This window comes from Microtus oregoni, unplaced genomic scaffold (assembly GCF_018167655.1).
Source record: "Microtus oregoni isolate MIOR12 unplaced genomic scaffold, Mior012 000040F_ref0000088, whole genome shotgun sequence".
Lineage (NCBI taxonomy): Eukaryota > Metazoa > Chordata > Mammalia > Rodentia > Cricetidae > Microtus > Microtus oregoni.
The window spans coordinates 17,956,309-17,982,275 of record NW_024543207.1 but is presented as its reverse complement, the minus strand read 5'-3'; the positions used below and the strand labels follow the sequence as shown (position 1 = coordinate 17,982,275).

Sequence of the window (25,967 nt, the reverse complement as noted above, 5' to 3'; positions counted from 1 at the left end):
CTCATCTCCACAAGTCCTCATTTGTCCTGCAGAGAACAATCCCCCTCTGCTTTTCAGGGGAAACTCTCCCACAACCCTCTCTGTATGCCCTTCCCCTCTCCATCATTCCTCCTGCTTTGGAAATGGGCATGTGGCATGTGGAGAGGGTTGTCCTGTTCTCACTGGGCAATGAAGGAAGCCCATCTTCTCATCCCTCTCTCCACACGCCCTGTCCTCGGGAGCTGAGTCAGCAGGGCCGGCAATGGGTGCCATTCAGCAAATGTGAATCACTGTGAGAGCAGCATGCAAATGAGGTCTTCCGCTTTCTTCTTCCAGGAGAATGAATGCATGAGAATTAAAATTTTAGGAGACTGCTATTACTGTGTTTCCGGACTCCCTATATCTCTCCCCAACCACGCCAAGAACTGTGTGAAAATGGGACTGGATATGTGCGAAGCCATAAAGTAAGTGCATCCCTCGGAAGCACTGCTCTCGTGCAAAACGGTTTGGAGTTGTATTTATCTCCTGCAGCTATTTCTGATTTCCATACGTGAGCACTAACTGTACACCTAGGGGTAAATATGAGGAAACAGATCTCTTGGTGTGAGGGGTCCTCAGTCCAGGGAATGGCTGGCACCAGCGCTCAGGGGCATTGTTATCAACCACTGGTTTCAGAGAAACAGAGTTAATAATTTGTTGGTTTCTGAAGTGATTCAAACAGACTCCTCTCACAGGCTCCACATTGTGTTGTAAATTACCTGTTGGTCTCAGGTATGATGGATGAGGCGATAAAAGCAGTTTGCTTTTTTTAGCCCCCCAAGAATGGGTGACAGCCTTGGTGTCTCTCATCCATTCTGGGAATTCTTTGTTCTCTTTCTCTCTCGCACGAAAAAGCACATTTGTATTCCCATTATTGAAGCATGAGTCAGGAAGTCTAGTGAAGGGTTGCCCTTTGGGGAAACCACATCAGTAGTCCATTCGTGGCAGTTTTGGCATGCCCTGGTACCATCATTATGTCACGCCCCAGGCCATTGTGAGATGCTAATGCTTTGCTTTACTGTGACGAGTGATGGGAATCATCTGTTTTCTGCAAAGTGCTGCCTTCAATCTCTGTTCCCTTCCTCGTTTCCCCTGGGGGGTTCTACCCAAGCTCTGGGATCATCTTCCTGGACACTTCTTTTGTAATAATATCTTAAGTAATGAATGATAGAAGCCAGCACTGCCCGACACTTCTGTCTCCACTTCAGGGGAGTTCTTCACTGGCCTCTGTCAACAGTCATAAAATATCAGAGACAATCTTTAATTGCATTCCTCTTCATAATATATTATTAAAGCCTTTAAATTTATTTTCCTTTTTAATTAAAGAATATATTCGGTTGATAAGATTTAACCTTATGATTATTTCTTACATATCCATATTTGAGCTGAAGTTATTAAGTTCTCAAATAAGTTATTGTTCCTCTGCTAGCAGAATATGTTTATCAGGGGCATGCACGTTAGGAATTGAAGATGGTATTTGAAATGGGGTCTGATGCTGCAAGACAGTGATATGCAGACATTTGGGTTTGAACACAGCAGGAAGTCACACACAGTGGATCAGTTCTGGATGCATGTTAACTGGGGACATGAAAACAGTGGCCCGAATGCCTTGTCACTACTGACCACTCCAAGCAGAGCCTGGAGCTTTGGGTCCACTCCTGGAGCGTTTAGAAGATGCTACCCTTCCTCTTGCTCCGAAACAGCAAATAGTGGTCCTCTGCCATGGAAAGGTCTATGGTACATTGCCCAAAGTCTGAGAGGTTGAATAATAACATGCAGGGAGATTGGCTGTGCGCCAAAGGAATAATATGGCACTAGTGAGCTATGCACACTTCTCCTCTCTTTAGGAAAGTGAGGGATGCTACAGGGGTTGACATCAACATGCGTGTAGGAGTGCATTCTGGGAACGTCCTGTGCGGTGTGATTGGTCTCCAGAAGTGGCAGTACGATGTGTGGTCTCATGACGTCACTTTGGCCAACCACATGGAAGCTGGAGGAGTCCCCGGGTAAGACAAACCTTGAATTTCTCTCTTCAAGCTGGTGGCTCAACTAGACAGACCAGGTCAACCAGCTAATACCGGCTTGCTGAGTTTTAGATGGCTACTCTTGCCTGTGTTGGTATCATGATAATGTGTCCAGTGGCCTCTTGCGAAAATCACTTGGCCTTGTTCTCAGGGTAGTGCTAGAGGCTTACTTAGAATGTAAAAATATAAATAAATAAACCTCTAGGCGTCCTCCCTCGCAACACACACACACAAACTCCAACACCAATTCTACAAACCTCTGAAGGCTTTATCCAAGCATTGCAGATACCACATAGTACACTCTAAGCCTTTCTTTGTTTGCGGGTTTACAGATGTTGATCTGAGCTGCCGTTGAATGATTCAGTGCAGGCTTGGTGTCGCTCTAGAACTGGTACATCTACCAGCAGTAGACTAAGTCCCATAAGCAGTCACAGAATCCACTTGTGGTTAAATGCCAGCCATGTGACTCCCACATGTGAGGGCCGTGATTCCGAGGCACACAAGAAGAAACCCTGAGGAGGAAATCCACGCCTTCACACAGCCGACACTTCTGCTCTCACAGCCCAGATGCAGATTTTGACAGATACTTCCATGAAAATGAGTTATCATCCAGTATTTTTTGCTGAGGTTCGCCACACCTGCTGTGCAGGTTTCTGTGAGCACAGAGGATCTACAAGTGTTGGTGTCTGAGGACCTCTAGGTGCCATTCTTTACAGTAATGGCCAGTCCAGCACAAACTTCCATTAAAGTCAGTATTTCAGAGGACACACTTGTTTTCCTTCACTAGAAGAGAAATTATTTCCCAAGCTGCAAGCAAACAGAAAATCTTTCTTTACATCTATGTTTAAAATTCCATTTCAGACGCGTTCACATTTCTTCAGTCACCCTGGAGCACTTGAACGGGGCTTACAAAGTGGAGGAAGGAGATGGCGAAATAAGGGACCCGTATTTAAAACAGCACTTGGTGAAAACCTACTTTGTAATCAACCCCAAGGTCAGTACCACTCTACAGTGTAGATAATTAGCTCATTATTTCTGTGATTGGGGAGCAGGTAGTGAAAACATCGTTGCAGGTGATGCTTTTAGCTAAGAATTGGCTAAATCTTCACCCTCAAAACCACTTTAAATGCAATCAATGGCTTGATTATAGAAGACGTTTTGCAAGGATGAATTCCAGTGCTTATTCAGAAGACAGTTGAAATGTATTGTCTCTCTCTATGTGCTGATGGGATGGATGAAGGGTGCCGGTCAGGATTATTATAGAGGTCTGTCATGTTGCACAGTGCCACCTGTAAAAGGCTCTCTGTGCACAGCCTTGAAACCTGTGAGTTGAGAAGAAACAGAGATTCTTAATGAAGTCATCAAACATTAAAATCTCATCAGGTGATAATGGTGTGGAATAAAAGGGAGAAAGTTTTTCAGGATTAGCAAGTAAATCTCACAATTCATTTGTGTGAAAACGTAGATACATACAGACCTGCTTCCCTTGTGAGCCAAAAGAGCCCATCGCCTGGGAAATAATCAGCAGGGAGGTGCTGTCTGTCTCGTCTTGTGTTCATGCCGCCTGTTAGAGGAGATCCAGTGACTCGGGGCTTTCAGTGCTGTTCATCTCTCTCAAATTCCTGCCAGATGGGTATCATCATCCATCATAGGACCCTGATGCTCTGGGCAGTGGTATAACTGTCTCCAGGCGACACCACTGGTAAAGGGTGAAGAATGCAGGGAGATGGGCATCCGAGCCATGTCACCCAAGTTCACAAAATCAAGATCAGATCCATGGGCATTTGTCTGCGATGGCTTCCCTGTAGCCCACACTTGTAATTAGCTTCACTGTTGACCTAGAGGTCAACATGAGTATCATGAATGGCAAGCAGTGGATAAGTGACAGGAAGATGTGTTCAGGCCAAGAGCCACAAATTATAGGTACGTGCAGCCACCATCAATATGACCAGCGCAGCCAAACCTAGTTATAAAACCACCAAAACAAACTAGAGCGGATCCAAGTTGGGCTGAAGGGTTGGTTGACTTCATGAATTATCATCCACTAATATACCTACCACTTTCACTAACTGAGTTTTGCTATGTAGAGAGAAAGCAATTGACTTGGTCCAGTGAAACTGGAGCTGGACCAGGGAAAGAGGGCGAGGTTGGAATGTACCAGTCATGACGCTGTTTCTCCTCCCAAGGGAGAGCGACGGAGTCCCCAGCACCTCTTCAGACCCCGCCACACCCTAGATGGAGCCAAGATGAGGGCATCTGTTCGCATGACCCGGTACTTGGAGTCCTGGGGAGCAGCCAAGCCCTTCGCACATCTGCACCACAGGGATAGCATGACCACAGAGAACGGGAAGATTAGCACCACGGTAAGCCTGCCTCAGAGCCATAGGTATGGTAGGAGGACTGTGGGCTCCTCCTGCAGCAAAAGATTGGGCATCTCCAGCCAAAATGCGTGTCTGCAGTGATGGTGACCTCTGAGTCCATGGGGCCTTTGAATCCAACACAGAGCAGCTTTGCTCTTTGACTCCATAGCCCAGCATGTCATTATTTATACAACTGGTGTAGCGGCGTAAACGAATGCAGACAGATTGTAACAATATATATAGTTTTAATGTAGAAATAGACTTACAGAACCACCGTTCCCGCGGAGACCAGGAAAGCAGAAGAGAAGAGCTCGGAGCATGCTCGCCAAATTTATAGGCAGACATTAGCCCGAGGCGAACACGCCCCTTAAGGGGCGGGACTTATCCCTACAAACTGGCTGTGACAAGACTGTTTAACCAAGTTCTTTTTTGTCTTATGAGGTAGAATACTATGAGCATTTTAACAGGAGTAGATATGAAGGCAGATGGCTACTCACGGGCATGGCCAGGACTGCTCCAATTCCAGATGTGCAGAGCTGCCCCATCGCTGTGCGTCCCTGTTCTGGTTTCAGCCACAGATACCAAAGGTCTTCACCATGGGTATTTGTGCAATAAGATGCAGAAAAGACTATGGAAAATAGATCTAGAGGGAGCAAGAAGAGTAAACACAGTTAGATGGTTAACATAGTCTCAACCGTTATTTCAGTCCTAAAATCACATCCAGTTCCATGTGTAGTGGCTGACTGATTAGGATGCAGTTGAGATAAAATGCAGTCCTTCATGATTCTCACTGGCTGAGAAGGAGCGTGGAGATGTCAGGTGGAAGGCAAATTCCCATCTGTCCTCTTCCCCAGGCCTCATAGTCTGGCAATAACCCTTAAGTCCAGCAGGTGGAACCTATAGGCTAATCGCATCTGTTTCTACAACTTCTCTACAGTTCTTACATTGTTTCTTTCATTTTTGAGATTATCCTATAATTACATCATTCCCTCTTTCCGTGTATCCCTCCTTGCTCTCTACCAAATCCATGGACTCTTTTGTCATTAATTGTTGTTCCATACTTAACTTAAAAATCGATGTAAAGCAACAGAAGCTTGTGACTGGTCATTCAGCAGAGACAGTGTGGGGCAGGTCCCTAGAGTTTTCCTTCTAATGGGCAGGGGAGATCACAGTGGAGCAAGATAAATGAATAAGGTTACTTCAAGTACAATAAGCCCCATGAGGAAGGTAAACTTAAGTGGATCAGGGAGTAAATGGTGTCTGCCCTAGGCAGATGAGTGTGAAAGTCTAGGGGGAAAGAACAGAACAGACCGGAAGAGCAGGCAGGAGGGCAAAGTCAAGTCCCTCAGAGGACTGAGTGCGGTGTCTGCTGGGGATGGAAGGGAGGTGGGTGTGATTGGGAGTCATCAACCATGGCGAAAGGAAGCTGTCTAAGGTGGGGACTGAGTGTGGCGTCTGCTGGGGAGAGAGGGGAGGCGTGTGTGACTGAGAGTCATCAAACATGGCGAAAGGAAGCTGTCTAAGGTGGGATGACAGGGTGAAGTCTTAAACTAGCGAGGATTGCGACAAAGATGTATGCTTTGGAGTGACAGAGCAGGACTGCAGAGTCCCCAAGGCAGAGCAGTGTCCTCTCCCGCTGAGACTGCAGCAGACACCGTGAGAAGCACACTCACGGCCATCCTAGAAGGGGGAGCAAAGGAGACTTGATGGTGGCATGGGTCCGCGCCCCCAGTGCATCCCACAGCTGGAGAATGGTGATTCACTGAGGTGACCACTGCATGGGAAGTTGGGTTATTTAAGATGGAAAATTAAGACCTTTCTATAACCACCATCAAGTTGACGTGTCTTCTGCATACTTCCATCCAACAAGGAAGACCATGGGTGGTTGGTTGTGCAAGCCTGAAGCTGTCGGAACTGGAGGCTGCAGTTGGCGTTGGGAGCTGACGTCAGGGTGAAATCATCAGGAGAGGGGTTCATTGTGGGAGGCCTGCAGCATCCTCTGTATTCCAGCCCTTAGAGCACTTAGAACAGGCATCTCCGGACTCCTGTGTCCAGTTGCCAATTAAAATCAATGTTCCCAGTCACAAGAAGCGTGAAGCCAAGTTTCTTTGAATTCACTGTTCCAGCTTTTACATTAATTCCACAGTGTCCCTGGGGTCTTTTGGCTTTTGAACTCTTGCTGCTATTACGCAGTGAGGTATCTACCTGCCAGCCCTGACCCATGTCTCCCTTCCACTCTTTCTGGAACTTCCAATTGGTCATGTGATATTTCTTCCATCTGTCCCATTGTCCCTTGAGTCCATTGAACCCATGGTGCCCTTATGATCTGGTTCAGGGATCAGTCCCTGGATGGACAGCGAATGTTTGGAGCTCCTCTTGTGTTTTAAAGACCATCTATTATTTGTGTGATATTTCCAGGTGACTGCAAGCTTACAACAACTCTTTTGAGGGCTTCTGGGGGTCACCATTTAAAGCGAAATCTAAACATTTCAAGATTCCAAACTTTTTTTTTTTATTTATTAAGGATTTCTGCCTCGTCCCCACAGCCGCTTCCCATTTCCCTCCCCCTCCCCCTATCAAGTCCCCCTCCCTCATCTGCTCGAAGAGCAATCAGGGTTCCCTGACCTGTGGGAAGCCCAAGGACTGCCCACCTCTATCCAGGTCTCGTAAGGTGTGCATTCAAACTGCCTAGGCTCCCACAAAGCCAGTACGTGCAGTAGGGTCAAAAACCCACTGCAATTGTTCTTGAATTCTCAGTATTCCTCATTGTCTGCTATAGATTCCAAACTTTTAAAAAGCAAAATCATGTTGTTACTCCCAGCACCCCAGTGTCCAATGTTTGTGCATTACATCAACATTTGAAGTGTTTATGATAAGCCCTGTTCCTCATATGGATTATCACGTAGTTACTTAAACCTTACTCACCATGATGATCTCAGGATCATGGCCCCCTTCTTCCTGAGAGACGCTTTCGACACTAATTGAGTTTCTTTGTTTTTAATTGCAGGATGTGCCAATGGGTCAACATAATTTTCAAAATCGCACCTTAAGGTAGGGCTTGTCATTGACAGTTTAATTTCTGAAGACATATTGCTTGTTATTTATTGAGAGTAATTATCGTCAATTAGAGCTATTTCAAAGATGTCTTCCAAAAGAGCAGCTCCTATAAAGAGCCCTATCAAATTACTTCCAGCTTCTAAAAATAAGAATGTTAGTGTCTTCTTATTAGGCTTGAGAGAGAGCGCGGGAGCAAAGGAAAACACCACCTGCTCAACTCTTTGTCTGCTGGGGATAGAGTGTTTTCGTGAAATCCCTCTTCCTAGTAGAGATAGAGTTTTTAAAAACCTGAATTGTTTTACATTTTTCAATTGCTACTTAGAATCTATGTGCTGAATCCCAAAGGTGACCCAAGCTGCCCACCCTGCTCAAAATGGAAAATCCTTTTAAGAATTTTCTCACACATCCTGCCACTATCCACAATAAAATCATATCGCTGTCTTTTTGTTTAACTTTATGTGTGTGAGCATTTAGATACATGTATTGAGGTGCACTACATATATATGTAGTGTCCACAGAGGCCAAAAGAGAATGATCGAGCCCCAGATGGTTAGCACATGGAGGCTGGGAACACAGCCTGGGTCCTCTGCAGTGGAAACACGTGCTCTGAACCTCTGGGGCTCACTACATTTTTTGACCTCACACCCCTCTATCTTCCATTTTACTCTAATACTGGAATAATCAATGTAAGATATTGGCACAACAGTTAAGGCGACTTTCCTTTTCCTACAAAAAGACTGCTTTTGACGTGTACAAAATGGAAGAAAAATGTAGGATTCAACATATTTCCCTGTAGAATATGCAATGTGTCCAAGTGCAAAGTAAACACACCTGTCAAGCCCGTTTGTTTTCCCAGAACTCTTCCATATGACTATTGCAACTTACTCTAATTTGTATTTTTGCAAATTTGAAATTTTAGCATTGAAGTGTAATACTTTCTGTCCTTATGTTCTGAAGCTGATAAAGCTCTTGTGATTTTTTAAAACGTGTTTTTCCACGATCTGTACCACGTTAAAGCAAACTTAAAGTAATCTTCAGAAGATTATACGGTACCTCTGTGTCTCTAAGGTACCTTGAGAAGGCATCACCTGCCAGAGGCTGGTGGGGTGCTCACATGTGTATGAACAGCCCCACTGAGAAACTTCCACTCTCTGTATTCATCATGTTGGAGCTCAGCTTCAGTGGACAAGATAGAGTAGGAAATGCTTCATAGGAGCCCAGCACCGAGCAGGGAGGTGACTTCTGGGATGAGCATAACCAGGAGTCTAGTGAAGGCCATACTACCATTTTATCTCAAACACCAGAGAAAATTCAATTTCATACCAGCTGCGTTCCCGTGGAGCAGATACTATTGCATAATTGTTATGAAGGGAAAGAACCTGAGACACAGGGGAACGGGAAGATGCCAAGAGTCTCATGACTACCTGAGCTGAAGCCAGGTCACCATGCCCCAAAGCCCTGGTTGGTTAGGAATGTCCCCGTAGTCCCCATTTGTCTGTGGTTCTTGACCTTTGCTGGCCTTTAAGCCTGTGGGGAGAACACAGCTTTTGAGTCAAACTCTAAGGCCTTCCTCCCACAGCTGAGCTCCGAAACCTGGCCCCCTACAGACTTCTCTGAGGCTTTTACACTGACTTGTTCTGACATCTCCTATGCCTCTGTAAGTGGATTTGCTAAGGAAGTGCATTGGACAGATCTGAGAAGTAAACCCTAGATGAGTATTGACGCATTGGAAAGAGGGATTGGAGCACAGAGCCGTAGGGAAACTGGGCTCAGTGTCAGGGGTCAACAAAATGAGAAATCAGAACTGCTGAACCAAGGGGACAAAGGCAATCAATAAGTGTTGGTGAGTGAAACCACCAAGGTGTATAGGTGTTATAGGTGTATAGGTGTTATAGGTGTACAGGTGTTATAGATGTACAGGTGTACAGGTGTTATAGGTGTACAGGTGTTATAGGTGTACAGGTGTTATAGGTGTACAGGTGTTATAGGTGTAGAGGTGTTATAGGTGTTATAGGTGTACAGGTGTTATAGGTGTACAGGTGTTATAGGTGTACAGGTGTTATAGGTGTATAGGTGTTATTGGTGTTATAGGTGTATAGGTGTTATAGGTGTACAGGTGTTATAGGTGTATAGGTGTATAGCTGTATAGGTGTTATAGGTGTATAGGTGCCTTGTCCTCTCCACGGTGGAGGTCACACAAATGAGAAATCTGTGTCTACAGCAGGATCATTATGCAGATAGTCAATTGAAATTACTCATCAGAACCTGTACTTGGTGGCTACTTCACATTGCATTTAACATGGTGAACCCTGCACAGGCATTATTCACTAGCCCTGAGCAGATTAACAGAGCTAATGCCTTAGCTCCACTGCTCAGGAAATAGGTACATTTGCCTGTGAGCCCCAAGTTAACAGTGCAATTTCCATAGACTTTGCCAGACTGTGAAAAAGAAAACCACCGAAGTAAAGTCCAGAAACTCCAGCCTCATCATGGAATTGGAAAATTTAAAAGAGGGTCTAAGTACATCATTGGGAGCCAGTTAATGAGGGTGCATGTCCCCACCAGGTGATTGCTAAAGACCTTTACTTTAAAAAAATATGCAGAAAGGATGGAGGTGAGACGTGGCAGTAGAACACAGGATGATCCTGCATACGGCACTGTGAGATCCCAGTACCAAACCTAAATAAAATAGGACCAAAACCAATCTGCCTTCTACAAATGGATTTGAAGCTGGTAAAATTAAACCTCATAATTGAATTGGCTTGATGTGTATAGTTGGATCACTTCATGATATTTTTGTTTTAGAATGAAATCTGCACTTGACCTTTTAGAGAGTGGCAGAGAGAGACACAAAGTCAAAATGTAGAGTGTGGAAATACACACATCACTGTGTCTCACTGATAGTTCTTTGAGATTTAATTACAGATAAACGATAAATGTGACATGCCATATTTGTTAGTGTTCTTATCTATATATATGGGCAGATAGGACCTTAGAATAGTGCCAGTGTTGTTCCAGATTAGATCTTCCCATTTAGTACTGAACCATCTTGATGCATGTGTCTTAAGACAGGCATGACCTCATTTAAACTGGCCAGCAAGGGCCAACCTATGCCTTTAATCTTTCCAGTAGATATTGAACTTTTAAAACAGATGCCAACCTCACCATCTCCTTTATACCATTCTCATGTGAATTATCTACTTCTCAGAGTAGGGCAGGCACTGTTAAGTTAGCATAGTTCACTTAGTAGCTCTTTTTATGGCTTAAGGTCACCTTACCCAAGACAAGTGTGGTAATCTTTAAGTCCACAAACAGAAGCAGGCTCTTTGTGGGTGTGACTTCTGCCAACCGCAGAATACTTACATCTAAGCACAACAATTATACTAAATATATTATATGAAGTGAATCTCTGAAATGTCTAAATAAAGACTAGCTTTGCAAATTCTTGGAAACTGGCCGAGAAATACTTCAAATACAGGAGTGACTAACATAATCAAATTTCTCTAGGGTTATTTCTACAGCCGGTGTGATTTAATCCAACTGGGCGGTAAGTCGAGAGTTAGGACATCACTTAGGGAAGGAAGATCTTTTTGTATCAAACACCACGGACTCTTGGTGGTGATTTGACAGTTCAGTGAGTGTCACAGAAAAGTGAGTCGATGTGCTTCCCATCATAAACAGTGTGGGCAATATATTCAGTCCCTAGTGTGGATATACGCTTTGTTACCATGAAAACCGGCGTGATGTTTACCTTCACACTAACATTCCCACTCGCAATGTTTCCTTTTCGTATAGAACTAAGTCACAGAAAAAGAGATTTGAAGAAGAACTGAATGAAAGGATGATCCAAGCCATTGATGGGATCAACGCCCAAAAGTGAGTGTTTTTATTCTCAATCAGCTTATTCCAAAGTCTAATGTTTTAATGCAATGGAATATTTTCCTAGCGTCTTCAGCCCAACACTGCCATCCTTACAATAGCAAACCCAAATGTCTCAAACGGTTCATCAGTTTCCCCCAGTGCCCTTCATAGTAGGTTCTGTTAATAAGATTTCTGTCATGCTATAAAAAAATTAAGTTCTGCCTAAAAACTAGCCACCCAGTTACTTAGTAACAAACAGCATGGCGAGGAGTCACACAGAGAAAGATCTGTGTCAGTTCGTATACTTTGCTTTTATTTTTTAAATTACACGATTGCCCCCATACCTCCCTCCAGTTCTTCCCATGTATCCTCTTGCTCACTCTCTCAAATTCATGGCCTGTATATATCTGTTGTTACATATTTTAAAGTTAATAATTATGGAGAAACTTAGATTTGTCGTCAAACTCATGTATGTCATAAACGAACCCACCTGTGCCACAGAGGACTTTGCTGTGTCATGTAAAGTCAGCTATGACACAGGCCCTCGTCTATGTTACAGAGAACACTACCTGATTCAGTCATGGGGACTCACCTTCCTCAGCCTCTTCTCCCTTGATTTCTATTCGAATGAATCCAGTCACTATGGAAATCACTGTGGAGGTTGCTGAAAAAAAAAAAACTAAAGATATGTCCACATATGACCCGATTATGCCATTCCTAGGAATATGCCCAAAGGACCCTTAACTCAACAGATGACAGCAATTCTTGCACATAAATCTTTATTTTTAGCATTTCTCTTGGAAAGTTCATCTGCCATGGTTTTTACTCTTTTGAGATGAGAAAGATGATAATAAAAGGATTTGGGGTGAATGTGAATGAAGCGCGGACATGGGCTTCTCCTCGGCTAACTTTAGTTAGAATTTAATATGACAATTATAATATGTGACTTTCCCCAGAATGGCCTTGTGTGACTATGCATGTTACTTTTATTGATCTGGCTACATGTGTAGCCATTTATAGTATCGGGACTAGTCATTGGCATTATACACCAAAATGATACTCAGTTTGGGAGAATTTACATTCAAGAAAGAGCAGTGCTGGTATGTTATTTTTTGTGAGTATCTCCAGATGCTTGGTTGGATGTTTGATGTCTTCTGTCTTTCTCATTTCCAGGCAATGGCTCAAGTCTGAAGACATTCAGAGGATCTCCCTGCTTTTCTATAACAAAAACATAGAGAAAGAAGTAAGCCATGTTTTCTCTTAAAGCTATGATTTCCTTTCTGAAATAATAGTTTTGATTTCATTCATCAAACTGGGTGGATATTAATATAGTTTTTAATTAAATACTTTACTAATATCTGTCTTTGAAACTTTTATTGAATTTGTTCTTTGATGGTTTCAGATCAGTGATTTCAGACCTATACCTAAGGCATTCTGATTTCTGTACCCCTCAATCCGCACCACCTCTACCTGGGTCAGGACCACCTGGCTTGGCTCTACTACTCCCAGACACTCGTTCGCACCTTTCTTTTTGCCAAATTCTTTCTTTGGCCCTCTGGTAGTTTCTGCACATCTGGTAGTAAATGATGCATGGCTGAAATTCAGAAGGAACAGGGAATGTAATCGCTAATGCTTGACTGTGCTGAGTGTGAAATTTTCTCAGAAAAACTTAAAACAGTGGTACTCAACCTTCTGGATATGCCGCAACCTTTTAATACAGTCCTCATGTTGTAGTGACCCCCCAACTATAAAATTAATTCCATTTCTACTTCATAGATGTAATTTTGCTACTGTTATGAAGTGTAATGCAAATATCAGTGTTTACTGATGGTCTCAGATGACCCCTGTGAAAGGGATGTTCGGCCCTCAAAGGAGTCAAGTCCCACTGGTTGAGAACCATTGCTTTAACGGGGGGGAGGGGGAGTCATTCCTAATAAATTGACAGCATCATTCCACAAACTGTTTTAAGGTTGATAGAAGTCTGGAGTTTACATCTAGCTACTGCATTAAGGAAACTAGAAAACTTAAACTTTTAACTTTGCTGCATCTAAATACTTCAGCACCATGACTCTTAATGAGCTGGTTTAGGCTCAGATAAGCAACAGATGTGTGAGACTTTTACAGATTTACAAAGCAATCACTCCCAGGAAGGATGTGTGGTTCTGTTAGGTCACCGGCACCCTGCTCACCTCTTGTTTGTGTTGATCCAAAGAAAGAGTAGGGTTCAGAGGTCATGTCCATCATCCAAACACATACTTACAAGCTCAGATTGAACAAAATGCTTAGATTAGTGGCAGCATGCTCGACTATTATGAAAACTCTGCCCAGAAGGCTCACATCATTGTTCCATAGAGACAGAAAGAAAACGTCAAACATTAAGTCCTTTCAAAGTCCACGAAAGTTGGATTTCACAGGCACACGCGTTTCCCCGTGTGCCTGATCAAGAAGATCAGTAACATACTCTGTCGTCAGATTGTTGCCCAATTAATTCTTATACCGTCTTAACCCCTGAGTGATGCTAGCAGATCCTGAAGACTGTTTATTATTTAACTGTCGCACTGTCCCTTCCTGCTAGAATTCCATCTCTACACAAAGCCCTAAAGACGTTCAAAGATAAAGAGGAACATAATGCATGGGATCTAATCACATTCCGGCAATTATGCTAATGTGGCGCCTTCATCAGCATGCAAATCGTCCTGGCTATTAAGTCACCAAATTCAATAGGAAAGGCATTCTAATAAGGAGAAGGCAATCGTCATTAAGAATGCAGCTTTTGAGTTATTGTGCACACACACACCCCATGTGTACACATCTGCAGATGCCAATGCGAAGGCAAATTTCGGAGAACACTGGGATTTTGGCACTTTTCAATCTCTTACTTCTTGGAAAAGGGGAGAGAATACAGCAAGGTGTGTGGACAAAGAATCGTCAAGAGACCTAGGGCAGATACGTCTTTCAACCACAACCTGAATGGCTCAAATCGAAGGACTACATCCATTTTTTCCTAACTTGGGAAACAGACTAGACCCGTACAGATGACAGAACCTTGGGGTATTTGTAAGAAGTCACGGTGCTGGTTCACAAAACTTTGTCTCCCTTAGTTTTGTTATGAGCTTCCTGTGTGGAGGGCTGCCTTCAGTCTTCCTGATGGAGGTCCTAGGGCTTCGTACTAAATGAGTCCCTGAACATCGTTCATCAATATTAATATGAACTCTGCTCTGCAGTTCCTTCAAGCAGAAACAGGGACAGAAGTGGTTTCTGCCTCAGTGTGGGTCTGTCATCAGGGTTGGGCATTCAGGACCTAAAGCACTCAGAGTTGTAAATTAGGAACAGATGCTGTCACAGCCACCCACCACCATCATCATGGATGCAGTGGTGTCTGGCTTTGTGTTCCTAAGTCAGCGGGGAGCAATCCTGGAGCAACTAGCATTGCCAGTCTGTCGTCCTGCGTGGTAGACAGGGCCCCTACTGATGGCGCTGGGCAAGAGAAAGGAAGCTCCCTCGGCCAGCCTCAGAACCTCCCACACACCTTGTCTCCTCTCTCCATCCAGCACTTTAAGTAGCATTGAGCTAAGCAATGGAGAAAGATACTGACATGCAAGCATTGCATGTGTCTGCCATTTTGTTGGTGCCGTTTAAAAGTGTTACTACTTGGAAAATCATTCCCTTTCCCCCACAGAATGCAGAGTAGGGAGATGGGGCACAGGCATGATCCACTGAGCCCCGCTGGGGTGCTTCCTTCCTTCCTGGTCTGACAAGTGGGTTTCCAGCATGTGCACTCATACACTGCAGCCTGTGGAAGCCTCTCAGTGTTCATCTGGATGGAGGACGCCGACTGCCTGAGACGGCAGCCATAACTTGTTTTTGCCGACATCTGCAATTCACAAGCCTCCCCCTGTCCCAATACAGTGAAGTTGCTGTGTGCAGCTCTTCTCCGCAGTATCCATCAACCGTTTCTCACGGTGTCCTTTTCCTCCCCAGTACCGAGCCACTGCACTGCCGGCGTTCAAGTACTACGTGACCTGTGCCTGCCTCATCTTTCTCTGCATCTTCCTTGTCCAGATTCTTGTGCTGCCAAAGTAAGTCCGTAAGCCCATCCGCTTGGGATTCCCAGCTGGTATGCCTCTCCATTGGAGCGTGGGTTTATTTAAAGGATATGCAAGAATGTTAGTTTACAAACAGAGGGGCCGTTAACCATATCACAGTAGTGACGAGGTAACTACGGTGTTGTGATAATAATACTGGGTTTCCAATATGGCTGTTCTATTCTAACTTTCATTATAGAATTTTTATAAGTACATTTGACCTTTATTTCTTGATCTTGGTATGATTCTGATGCCCAGGCTAAAAAATTTAGGCTAATGTATTTTATGTACAAAGAGCTCAAATGCAAGGTGTTCCAATTTCTTGCAATACCGGGGACCAAGCCCAGAGCCGCAAGCAAGCATGTGCATTGAGTGCTCTGTCAATATGCCCAATCCCCAGACCATTCAGTGTCATTTCTAATGTTGTTTATGCCATTGTTGGGGCTGAAGAGCTGGCTTGGTGTGAAAGGGCTTACTGAGCAAGCATGTGGAACTGACTTTGGAGCCCAACACCCACATTAAATCTCACTCTGGTAGCATGTCCTGCAGCCCCTGCACTAACTGGGAGTGACCCCAGACAAGGGCTTCCTGGGATCTTCAACCTCAGCACTGGTTGTGGGGATCAGAGACAGGTGAATTTTAGGATCTTCTGGTCAGCTATTCTAGCCACAGTGACAAGCTTCAGGTTCCATAGAGACTCTGTCTCAAAATGATAATGTGGAAAGCAGGAGGGGATGGTACCTGTCGACTTCTGGCCTCCACAGCACACATACACAAAAAGAAGGGGATGGTACCTGGTGTCGACTTCCGGCGTCCACAGCACACATACACAAAAGAGCGCGCATGTGCCTATGCATATGTGTGCACACACAGTGCCATTGCCAGACAAAAGGGCAACACCTGCTCCTGGCCTGTCTTCTCCTCCATTGTTTTGTACATTCTCTGAGTTGTGCACCCCTCTTTTGTCTTAAATCTGCCCTCTGTTATACGTCAGGGTACAGGTAGTCGTAAGAGAGAAGGAGACACAAAATGGGGCATCTGAGCCAAGTGGGGAATCTATCCCATACGTTCAGATGGGTCCATTCAGGCTCCACCTGCTCACAAGAAAGCATCCTATTGAAACTGGGGAGACTTGGTGGCCCATCTCAGAGTTACTAGTCTTGTTAATGAAAGAATTTAAGAGCAGATTCAGAAGAAAGCTTGCAGACAAGTTTATTAGAGTTTGAGAGAGAAAAGGAAGACAGGTAAGCATTAATTCTTGGAGAATTCCTGGAGGAAAATGCTGGAAAAGAAAAAGAGAGAAACCTGTGCCATTTGTAAGCCATTTGGGGGGTAGAAATGTTGGGGGATGGTACTTTAGGGGAAGACTGAGGATGCCCTAAGTGCCTGGGCTTTGGCCAGTGTCTGGAAGAGAGAGATGGAGAAAGGGAAAATTTACATTTTTTTGAGTAATTCAGAAAATCAGGCTTACTTAACCCAGAGCTCTCTGAGTGACTGGTTATACTGAGGGCTGAGCTTCTGAGAAGGAAAAGTATATTATTCACCCATCTCTTTAGTACAGTTAGTCAGATGAAGGGCAGACCATTACTCCTCCCATTCCTCTAGCCCAGCTAGGCAGGTGATTGACAGGCCCAGCTGGATGAACGCGTGTGGTGTTGGTAGCTTAAAATGTTAGGTCTCCATCCACAAAGAGGAACAGATTCCAGTCTCTTGGGAGGGAAATAACCATCCTTAATGAGCACCAACAGAACACCAATAAAGGTTTCTTTAGAAGTCTCCTATCTAAAGAGGTAGCATCATTTAGGAGCGGTGCTGCAACGGGGGAGGGGGACTAGATACAGTCCATGTCCACTGTGAAAACTAGAGGTCCTTCCAGAGCCGTTCTGCAGACAGGGGCAGTGTCTGAACTGGTCACATCCCCACACGGAGCCAAGGGAGAGTTGCTCAGGGCCCAGATCTCCCTCCTGCTTGTGGGGTCTCTGCCCTGAGCTGCCCATCCAGTCTCTATCTGCCGCTCTCACCATCCTGGTTCCTAAAGGACACTCTGTCCCGCACTTTCTTAGCATGGCTGTCTCCCAAGACAATGACTCTTGCTTTGTACTGTCAATCGAGTTTTGAGAACTCGTCATTCTTATAATAAATGGATATAGAGGAGATTTTCTGAGATAGGTTTTTCTCTTGTCACTGCCTATTTTGTAGGAGTCAAAAAAAGCCATTTTCAATCTACCAAGATTCAGCGCTATGCTGCAGTTTATCCTGTGAAGTGCAGCTAGGACGTGTGGGCAGCTGGACTGCTGAGATTGAGTGGCGGTTTTTTACAGACGAAGATGCTTAGCAATTAGAATCAAATACTGTCTTCCCTTCTATACTGCAAAGGCTTTTGTCCTGGGCGCCGAGCCAACACAATGGCATTTATAGGAGAAATAGCAAGGCAAGGCATTATTCATGTGTACAGTTCCTCAGCTGTCTCCCCAGTGTTGGAGGGGTTCCCACCAGATTTCCTCTTTTCCCACAAATTAACATCATCAGACATGAGCCAAAGGCACCCTTCTCTGCTTAAAAAAAAATCCTCGGTGAAATTTCCCACTGTCAACTGACCAGCCTTCCGTTCAGATATGCCAACAAATTAAATTCCTTTCTAGTACCAGGCCTGCAGCAGCTGGTACATGAGAGAAATGTTCGTTCTCGACGCAGACTGCCAGAGAGCAGAGGGACGCTGGTGGAATCACGATCACCCAGGGAGCTGGGCCCTCACTGCTACTGTTGAGTACCTAAGTTCATTTCCTGCATCTGTCCATTGCGTGAGCCTCTGTGTTAACCCACATCCTAAGTGACGCAGGGGCTGTCATCCTCTGGAAGGAGCTGGAAACATGAATGTCTGTTTTAAAAACATCCCTAAAGAAGACAAAGACTGAGCAGGAAAAAAAAAAAAAACACTTCATAGTTCTTAGTTTTAAGAAAGGCATTGCAAATAAGAATTCTTAAAAATTCAAAAAAAAAAGATGCCATATTGCAGTGTTGGTTTTGATTTTCTTCTCTCTTAGTCTGCTACATATTGATGTGCCCAAGGAAAGCCCATTCCCTCATCCCATATTTATCCACTGAGCATGAGCCCTGTGGAGTCCGCACAGGCCACCTTTCCAACTGGTGTTGGCAGACACAAGTCAGGAGGTAGGCTCCTGTAGCCCAGACTCTGGCCCCTGCCTCCCTCGGGAATCATGCTGTATTGCCTTTCTTCCTTCACTGTTCTTTGTAGTAGCCCTGTCTCTTTCTATTTAAATTGTGTTTACTTTGAACTGTTTCAAAGCCACAGCAAAGGACAGAGAGTAATGTCACAACACCGCAGTGTTCACAGCACAGACTTGCAAATGCTGTAGATGGGATCCTTCCTCTGGCACTGTGTGGACTTAGGTGTGCTTCCTACATTGTCTTTTTAATTGGTGCAGTCTTCCTTCATGTGAACAATACTTTGTTCACTTTATATTTTTATTGTATTTGCTTACGAGTGCTTTCATCTCTTGTCTTGTGCTAAGTGCTACTATTTGGACCCATATCCCTAACTTCTAAAGCATCGCTCAGTTCTTTAATTCCTCTCCTGATTCTGAAGTGTGGACTCTACGGGGAATGCATTCCATTCCCTGTCATTGCTGTCTCATCCCGTGCATGTAGGAAATCTGCCTTCTCTGGGTCCTTCCAGGGCTTTCGTCTCTTCCAGCTTCTTAGTGTAGATGGGCACCTGTTCCTATGCACCTAAGTGACAGGTGTGGCCTTTCCTGTCTTTGTTGAGCTGCCTGCTTTCATCTCTATGCCCATTGCTTCCCTTCTAGCCCACAGCTCCTAACTGTACATGGTGTTTCTGATTCCAGCTGCTGGCTGCCCAGTTTTTCCTTAAGGTTCCACTGCTTTGAATGGTTGTGCTTCTCTTAGATTGGTTCCATACCCATGTTAGATTTATAAAATTTCAATGTGTGTCTACTGGGTTCTCATAAAAATATGACTTTTGATATATGCAGTTCTATATTTTGCGTATGGATTTTGAACATTACTTTTACCTGCTGCAACAATATCGCTGCTTTCATTCTATTACTTATGGCTCATAAACAGATGGATTGCACCATTTGGTCTGTTGACTATCCCATGGAGGTGTTTCCTTTCATTGTTTCTAATTTAGACATGATTTCATCACAAGGGCTCTGGCTCACAGTCACCTCATTCATTCTTGGCTATAATGGCATTATCATGAGGTGGGTTTTGATGCCAGGTACCTCTGGGATTCACCTGTTGGAGGTACCACCTTTGGCTACATCCCTAGGTGTAAATGGCTGCATAGTAAGTCATGGAGATTGCATGTCCGTGGCCCAAAATGAGATTGGGGATCCTGAGTACCTATGATGCCTTTTTCCACTTAGGGTCCTTGTAGAAGGAGCAACGGGCTGCGTTACTGCTGCCTAGCTCCTGGCCGCCTGGCTAGATTATGCCCCGAAATAACAACACACAAATTGTATTCTTTTAAACACTGCTTGACCCATTATATCTAGCCTCTTCTTGGCTAACTCTCACATCTTGACTAACCCATATCTAATAATATGTGTAGCACCACGAGATGGTGGCTTACCAGGAAGATTCTACCATACGTCCATCTTGGGCTGGAGCTTCATTGTGTCTGACCCAGAAAGAAGAGGCATGGCAATTGCCACACTTCCTCTTCCTCCCAGCATTCTGTTCTGTCTCCACCCACCTAAAGGCTGGCCTATCAAATGGGCCAAGGCAGTTTCTTTATTAACCAATGACCTTCCTCCATCAGGTCCTGGAGATAGTATTCTTCTCTCAAGATCTCCAGGCCTGCTTTCTACTTGCTGGTGGTACAGCATTTCATGGCCCCTGAGCTCCCTAAACCATATCTCAAATCCAGCTCACAATGAATCAAATTCCTGGATGCATCACTTACTATGGTAGATGTTAAATCTCAGACTAAATAGACTGCACCAGCTCCGGGTTCCCTTGGGTCTATCAGGCTTCGATGACCCTCAGAGTTAATGCCATTCTTATGCCTAATAATTTTATTTCTTATCTAATCTGTGTGAAGAATAATATGTTGTGCTGTATGAAGCATTTTCACTAAAATTCGTGCATCTTCCTTTTGCTTGGTATGCCTTTGCTTGTTTTCTGACTTTGTCGTGTTAGAGTAAGCTTGCTTCCTCATCAGCACTCCCTTTCATATGCGTGGATGGCTATGTGTTTGTAATTTTTGTATTTTAAGTGATAATTGTACAAACATGGGACATCGTGTGGAATTTTGATAATGATAGGTATAGGGTAAATTAGAAATCAAGGTAGTTATGTCTACTACTTGCTAAATCTTTTCTAAATCAAAAAAGGCAAGCATTGATTAGGATGAGTGGGTGAGCTAATGAATGACTAACAGGATTATTAATTGGAAATGGTCAGTGGAGGAAAGCATTTTCCAGAAAGAGGTTCTGGAACCTTCTTTACCCAGCCAAAATTTTGAAACCTGGCTCTAGTTTCAGAATTTAAGTAGAATTAATTAAATTATCAACTGACTCCTCTGTGCAGGGTTGCTCTGCCTGCACTGTATATGTATAATTTTACCTCAGATACACACTTATTTTAAGACCAAATAATATTCAAACACAGAGAGCATTTTTGCATGTTTCAACTATTTTATTCAAATTATCTGTCAGATTCAATGATTATATTAAACCAAGCATTGTCAAAATTATTGAAGCACGGGTAAGTTTTTCTAATAATGTTTAGTTAGATATCTTGTGTTTCATTATCCTAAGCTAAGCTAACAATAATGATACTTCCCTTAAGATAATTTAATAGCAAAATTGCAACATCAGAATGATTATTTCTACTTAGACTCTGTCAATTTCCTTACTCATTTAAAGATATATTTTCAGTAATTCTTTAATAGTTTCTTCAAAAGGCCATTTTTTAGAATTATCTCAAGAGAGGAAAATAAAAGACAACAATCTGAAAATAGCATCACTCACACCCAGTAGAAGTAGACTCGATTTCTTTGGCATCAGCAATGGGGAGTAACGACAGTAGAGGCCGTTTGCTTTGATGGGAAGTCAGAAGCTGGAGCACGCCTCAGGAAAGCAGGCTGTGATGAGCTAAGAGAAACAGTGTCTCAGCAGCTTATGGTGACGCCCACCGTAAGAGCTATGTTGCTCTTGCCCAGTGCTTCAAGACACCGTGGAGGATTTGAACCAGAGGTCATGAGCTGGATGTGTTTTGGGTTGATGTGTTTGCTTTCCTGGAGCAGGAAAGAAACATGATCGAGTAAGATGCGGTGGTTTACGTGAATGGGATAAAAATGGTTCCATCCTGGGGCTGGAGAGATGGCTCAGAGGTTAAGAGCATTGCCTGCTCTTCCAAAGGTCCTGAATTCAATTCCCAGCAACCACATGGGGCTCACAACCATCTGTAATGGGGTCTGGTGCCCTGTTCTGGCCTGCAGGCATACACACAGACAGAATATTGTATACATAATAAATAAATAAATATTTTTTTTTAAAAAAAGGTCCCATCCTGAGCTGTATTATAAAGAGCCATGCAGATGGTTCTTGCTGCTTCATTAGATATGACAATTATCAGAGGGCTATTTTGTGGATGCGAAAATTATCAGAGTTCTGTTTGTGTGCTTCATTTGAGAAGCTAGAAGAATACCCTACCATTCTACAGAAGGAAAGCATCCCATGGAAGGGACAGATTTGAGGGAAAAATGTGGGTAGCAGGGCTCATTTTTCACACCAAGGATGTGCGCATATATTAGACACCAGGTGCCTGTGTTGTGGGAAGGAAGGAAGTCTGTGAGCTTTGGAATCCTGGAAGAAGTTACATTGAAATACAATCTGGAAAATTAATTTCTGGGATAGACGCTAAGTCTCGAGAAAGGGTCAGCATCCATGGAAGGGAGTTAGCCAGTGAGAAAGCATGTGTGCTTTCCATGGGATAAACCGTGTTGGGAAATTCAAACCTTCAGTCTGTATGTTAGCCGTGAAGGGAAATTTTTGCAAGCCAACAGCACTCCTTTTTCTCTCTCCCACACTTGAGGACCTTCACGTGGTGTAAAGACCTCAAAGCTGAGTCTAATCACCCACGAGCTGGCATCTGGGGCAAAGACAATGTGAATTCCTTTCCCTGTCCTGAACTTCTACCTCTTCTCTGCTCTTGGTTGCTGCTGAAGTCCCTTCCCTTTTGAAGCTGTTCCATTTACTTCTGCAGGAGAGTTCCAGTTGTTTCATGGTGACTTGTCATCTGTCCCCTCCACTATTGCCCTTGATGAGTGCCATTCAGAAGTTCTGAATAGAGGTGGGATAGTCTTCCTGGGGGGTATACGTCGGGTGGTGAGGAAAAGGAGGCCCGTGTCTTATCACCTTGAGTGAAGTTCCAGAGAAAGGCGTCCATGTTTATCCAGTGAAGTGGCTTATAATAAGAATGACTTGTAGGCGTTGAGGGAATATGCTTCTGCTGAGTTATTCTGCCCCCAGATGAGCGACTCCGTCTCTGTTAAGGCCACCTGTATTTCATGAAGGCAAAATCATAGAAGGGGAAAGGACTTGTCTCCAATCAGCCTGAAATTTCCATGAATGTAACAATATAACTGATTAAAGTGGCAAAGTCAAACATCATCACTAAAGGGTGTAATTTCTCTTGCTTCATGGGAAGGAAGAGTCAAACATACTTTTCAGTAAGTATATAAATCAATTATACGCATATGTTTAAAAGAAACAGTTTTGCAACAGGAATGTTATTTGAAATTGATTAAGTTGCACAAACATCTTGGTACACTTCATGGGCCAGGGCATGCTTTTGAAAGAATGAGCAGGATAAATGGTAGTAATTAAGAGCTTTGGACCAACCACTGCCCTGACTTGTGGTATTTCTTGTTTCCTGGTGTCTTCTATTACAGAGGACCATTGAATTCATAGTTTGTAAACAACAGGAATTCATCTCAAAGGGTTTTAGAAAGCAGACATCTGTTCTCAGGGTGGCAGCTTGGATAGGCTCTGGTGAGGAACGTCTTCTGGTTGGAGACTAACTCCATTCTGGCAATCTGCTCACATCCCCCACAAGCATTCAGTACCTAATAACCTTAGAAGAGACAAATGTCAAATAAATAGAAATGACATCTGAGACAAGGTTTCCTGCTATAAGAATTTAGAAAATGATATTAATAGGTTCCCCAATAGGGTCTGTGACCTCTCCAGCAAACTGGAAGCTGGCTTGGTTTTTGTACTAGACATGAATTCCCTCTTATTGAGTGGACCTTAAGTCTAACTAGACAGCTATCTACTGGTTACCCCCGAGATGAATTTGCCACTATTGTAAAATTGAGGGTATCTTGCAAGGTTGATCATTATTGTGACTGTAGACTTTCAAACTAGATAGGAAAATTGATTGCTTTCCTTTCATGGCAGCTTGCATAGCATCTTTGGTCTACTCCTTTCTCTACAAAGAAGGATGGGTATTGGAGTGAAATTGTCAGCTTCCTGGTAATTGTTTTATGGAACACTAAATCAAACTACAAACACATTTTCTCCAACTTTACATGAAATATCGATAAATAAATAAATTATACAAACTCAGAAAAGCCATCAAAGGGTCTGAAAAAGATTGAAATAAGTTATAAAAAGTTAAAATCTTGGAGTCTGATATATAGAAATACCAAAATCAAATAATAAATAACCAACAGTATCTAAATATCTAAAATATCCCTGTGTGTTCTTATCCTAGGCTATTTGCCTCTGAATAAATCACAAGTCCACTGGGAAATCATAAGAGAAAATTTCAAATGTTTAAAGAGTAACAGATCATATATTAAAATATGTGAAATATGTCAAATAAAGTAAATGAAGGGTAGAGATTATGAATTTAAAGCATTAAGGGACTGAAGGAGAGGAGGGAGGAGAAACTGTGGTCAGGGTATAAAATGAATAAATTAAATAAACAAATGAATAATATTTTTTTAAAAAATTTGTGGACACAAAAAAAATTCAAGAAACAGTTCTATACAAAGAATTTTCACATACAGTTTAATTAACCACTTATCTATAAAGGGCACAAGTGTGCTTATAAAATACAACGAATCCTATGTAAAACATACTATGTACACATCAGACCCTAGATAGACTTTCAAAGGTAGAGGTGGCCAGTCCACACTAATATTCAGCACCCAAGTCTTTGGAATGCAGAGAGCTGTACTGTGTGTTGCTAGTTTTGTGGCCATTGTGCAGCAGAGCACACATGGATACCAATAATGTATTTCTCACAGACAAGACTGATGTGATACTATCAAAAATATTAGACATAGTTATGCATTGAATTCTCAAGTCTATTTATCTTACTATATTTGCCTTACTGTATAATTTAAGTGCTCCTAAGCTCCTTTTCAAGTAAATCTTTGTGCACTGCAGTGTACTATGGTGCATTAAATAATGGAGTTTTATGAACTCTATTATTTTTGTCATATTTGTCCAGAATAAATGAATCTTATTAATATTTTAGAATAAAAATGTTTGCATTAGAGCAGAGGAAAACGTCTAATCATTTAACTGTTTCCAGTTTAGGGAGGCAGGAAGAGATGAACACATTAGACTCAAACAAGTAAAGGAAAATAAATAATATTTTTGAGGTCAATAAAATAAAAAATAATTAAGAAAAAATTAATGAAACAAAAACTTGGCTTTAAAAAATGGTTTAAAAAATTCCTAAGCCAGTGGCAAGACTGATAAAAGGAAATAAATACAGAGGAGATTAACACAAAGCTCTCAAACAGTGAGGGAGAAAGTAACTCACTGTGTACTTACAGATACCACCTGAATACATTAGGAATTTTGTTATTTCCTGAGACTGAAAGTATTTTATAAGATAAAATAAGTATCCCTTATTTTTGTATCTACTGATTTGTATTTTTTATCTATTGATTTACTTAAATTTGCTTTAAAAATCTTCCTACAAGAGAAAGTCTACACCCAAATGTTTTTATGTGAATCTCAACAAACATTTTAAGAAAACAAGAGGAAAGAATTACTCAAGTATTAACACATTTTATAAATGTGCATGGATAAAAACATCCCACCTTTAAAAAGAGCCTAGAAGCCCAAGGATACAAATCCAAGGTCACATGGCACTGTGTCCTGGAGATCAGCAATGGTATGGCAAATGCAGGACCAAGAAGGCAAAGGACTGTTCCAGGAAGCAGACCACAGAAGAGGAAGCTGCAATAATATAAATTCTAGGCATGATCGAATTCAAATGAACGGCTTTATTTTCCGGTTGCCTTCATGGAGAGTTGAGACAGACACGTTTTCCCCGTCGACATCAGCGTGTTGATTGTGGAGGGCTGAGACACGTTTTCCCCGGTCTTCAGCTCATGCTTGGGCAGTCCTACTGGTGATCCGTGATGGGTGTAGCTCCTAGTGTTACAGTGCTATACTACTACTGCTGCACCCTTAGGGTCATACTACACCGCTGGTCCTTGTGCTTCCCAGGCGACAGCTGTGTGAGACTGTGTTTCAATTCCCTCTGTT

At 43.0% G+C, this 25,967-nt stretch overlaps 1 protein-coding gene across 1 annotated transcript in view; it reads left to right on the top strand.

Moving 5' to 3' along the window:
* The window catches only part of Adcy2 (adenylate cyclase 2), a 333,563-nt gene that overhangs the window by 245,005 nt on the left and 62,591 nt on the right, over nucleotides 1-25,967 (top strand). Inside the window, exons 7-14 of the mRNA XM_041632131.1 lie at nucleotides 316-443; nucleotides 1,866-2,024; nucleotides 2,904-3,036; nucleotides 4,229-4,405; nucleotides 7,410-7,453; nucleotides 11,255-11,335; nucleotides 12,494-12,563; nucleotides 15,302-15,399. Of these exons, the coding sequence (XP_041488065.1) occupies nucleotides 316-443; nucleotides 1,866-2,024; nucleotides 2,904-3,036; nucleotides 4,229-4,405; nucleotides 7,410-7,453; nucleotides 11,255-11,335; nucleotides 12,494-12,563; nucleotides 15,302-15,399 (890 nt within the window). The remainder of the gene's footprint in view (nucleotides 1-315; nucleotides 444-1,865; nucleotides 2,025-2,903; nucleotides 3,037-4,228; nucleotides 4,406-7,409; nucleotides 7,454-11,254; nucleotides 11,336-12,493; nucleotides 12,564-15,301; nucleotides 15,400-25,967) is intronic.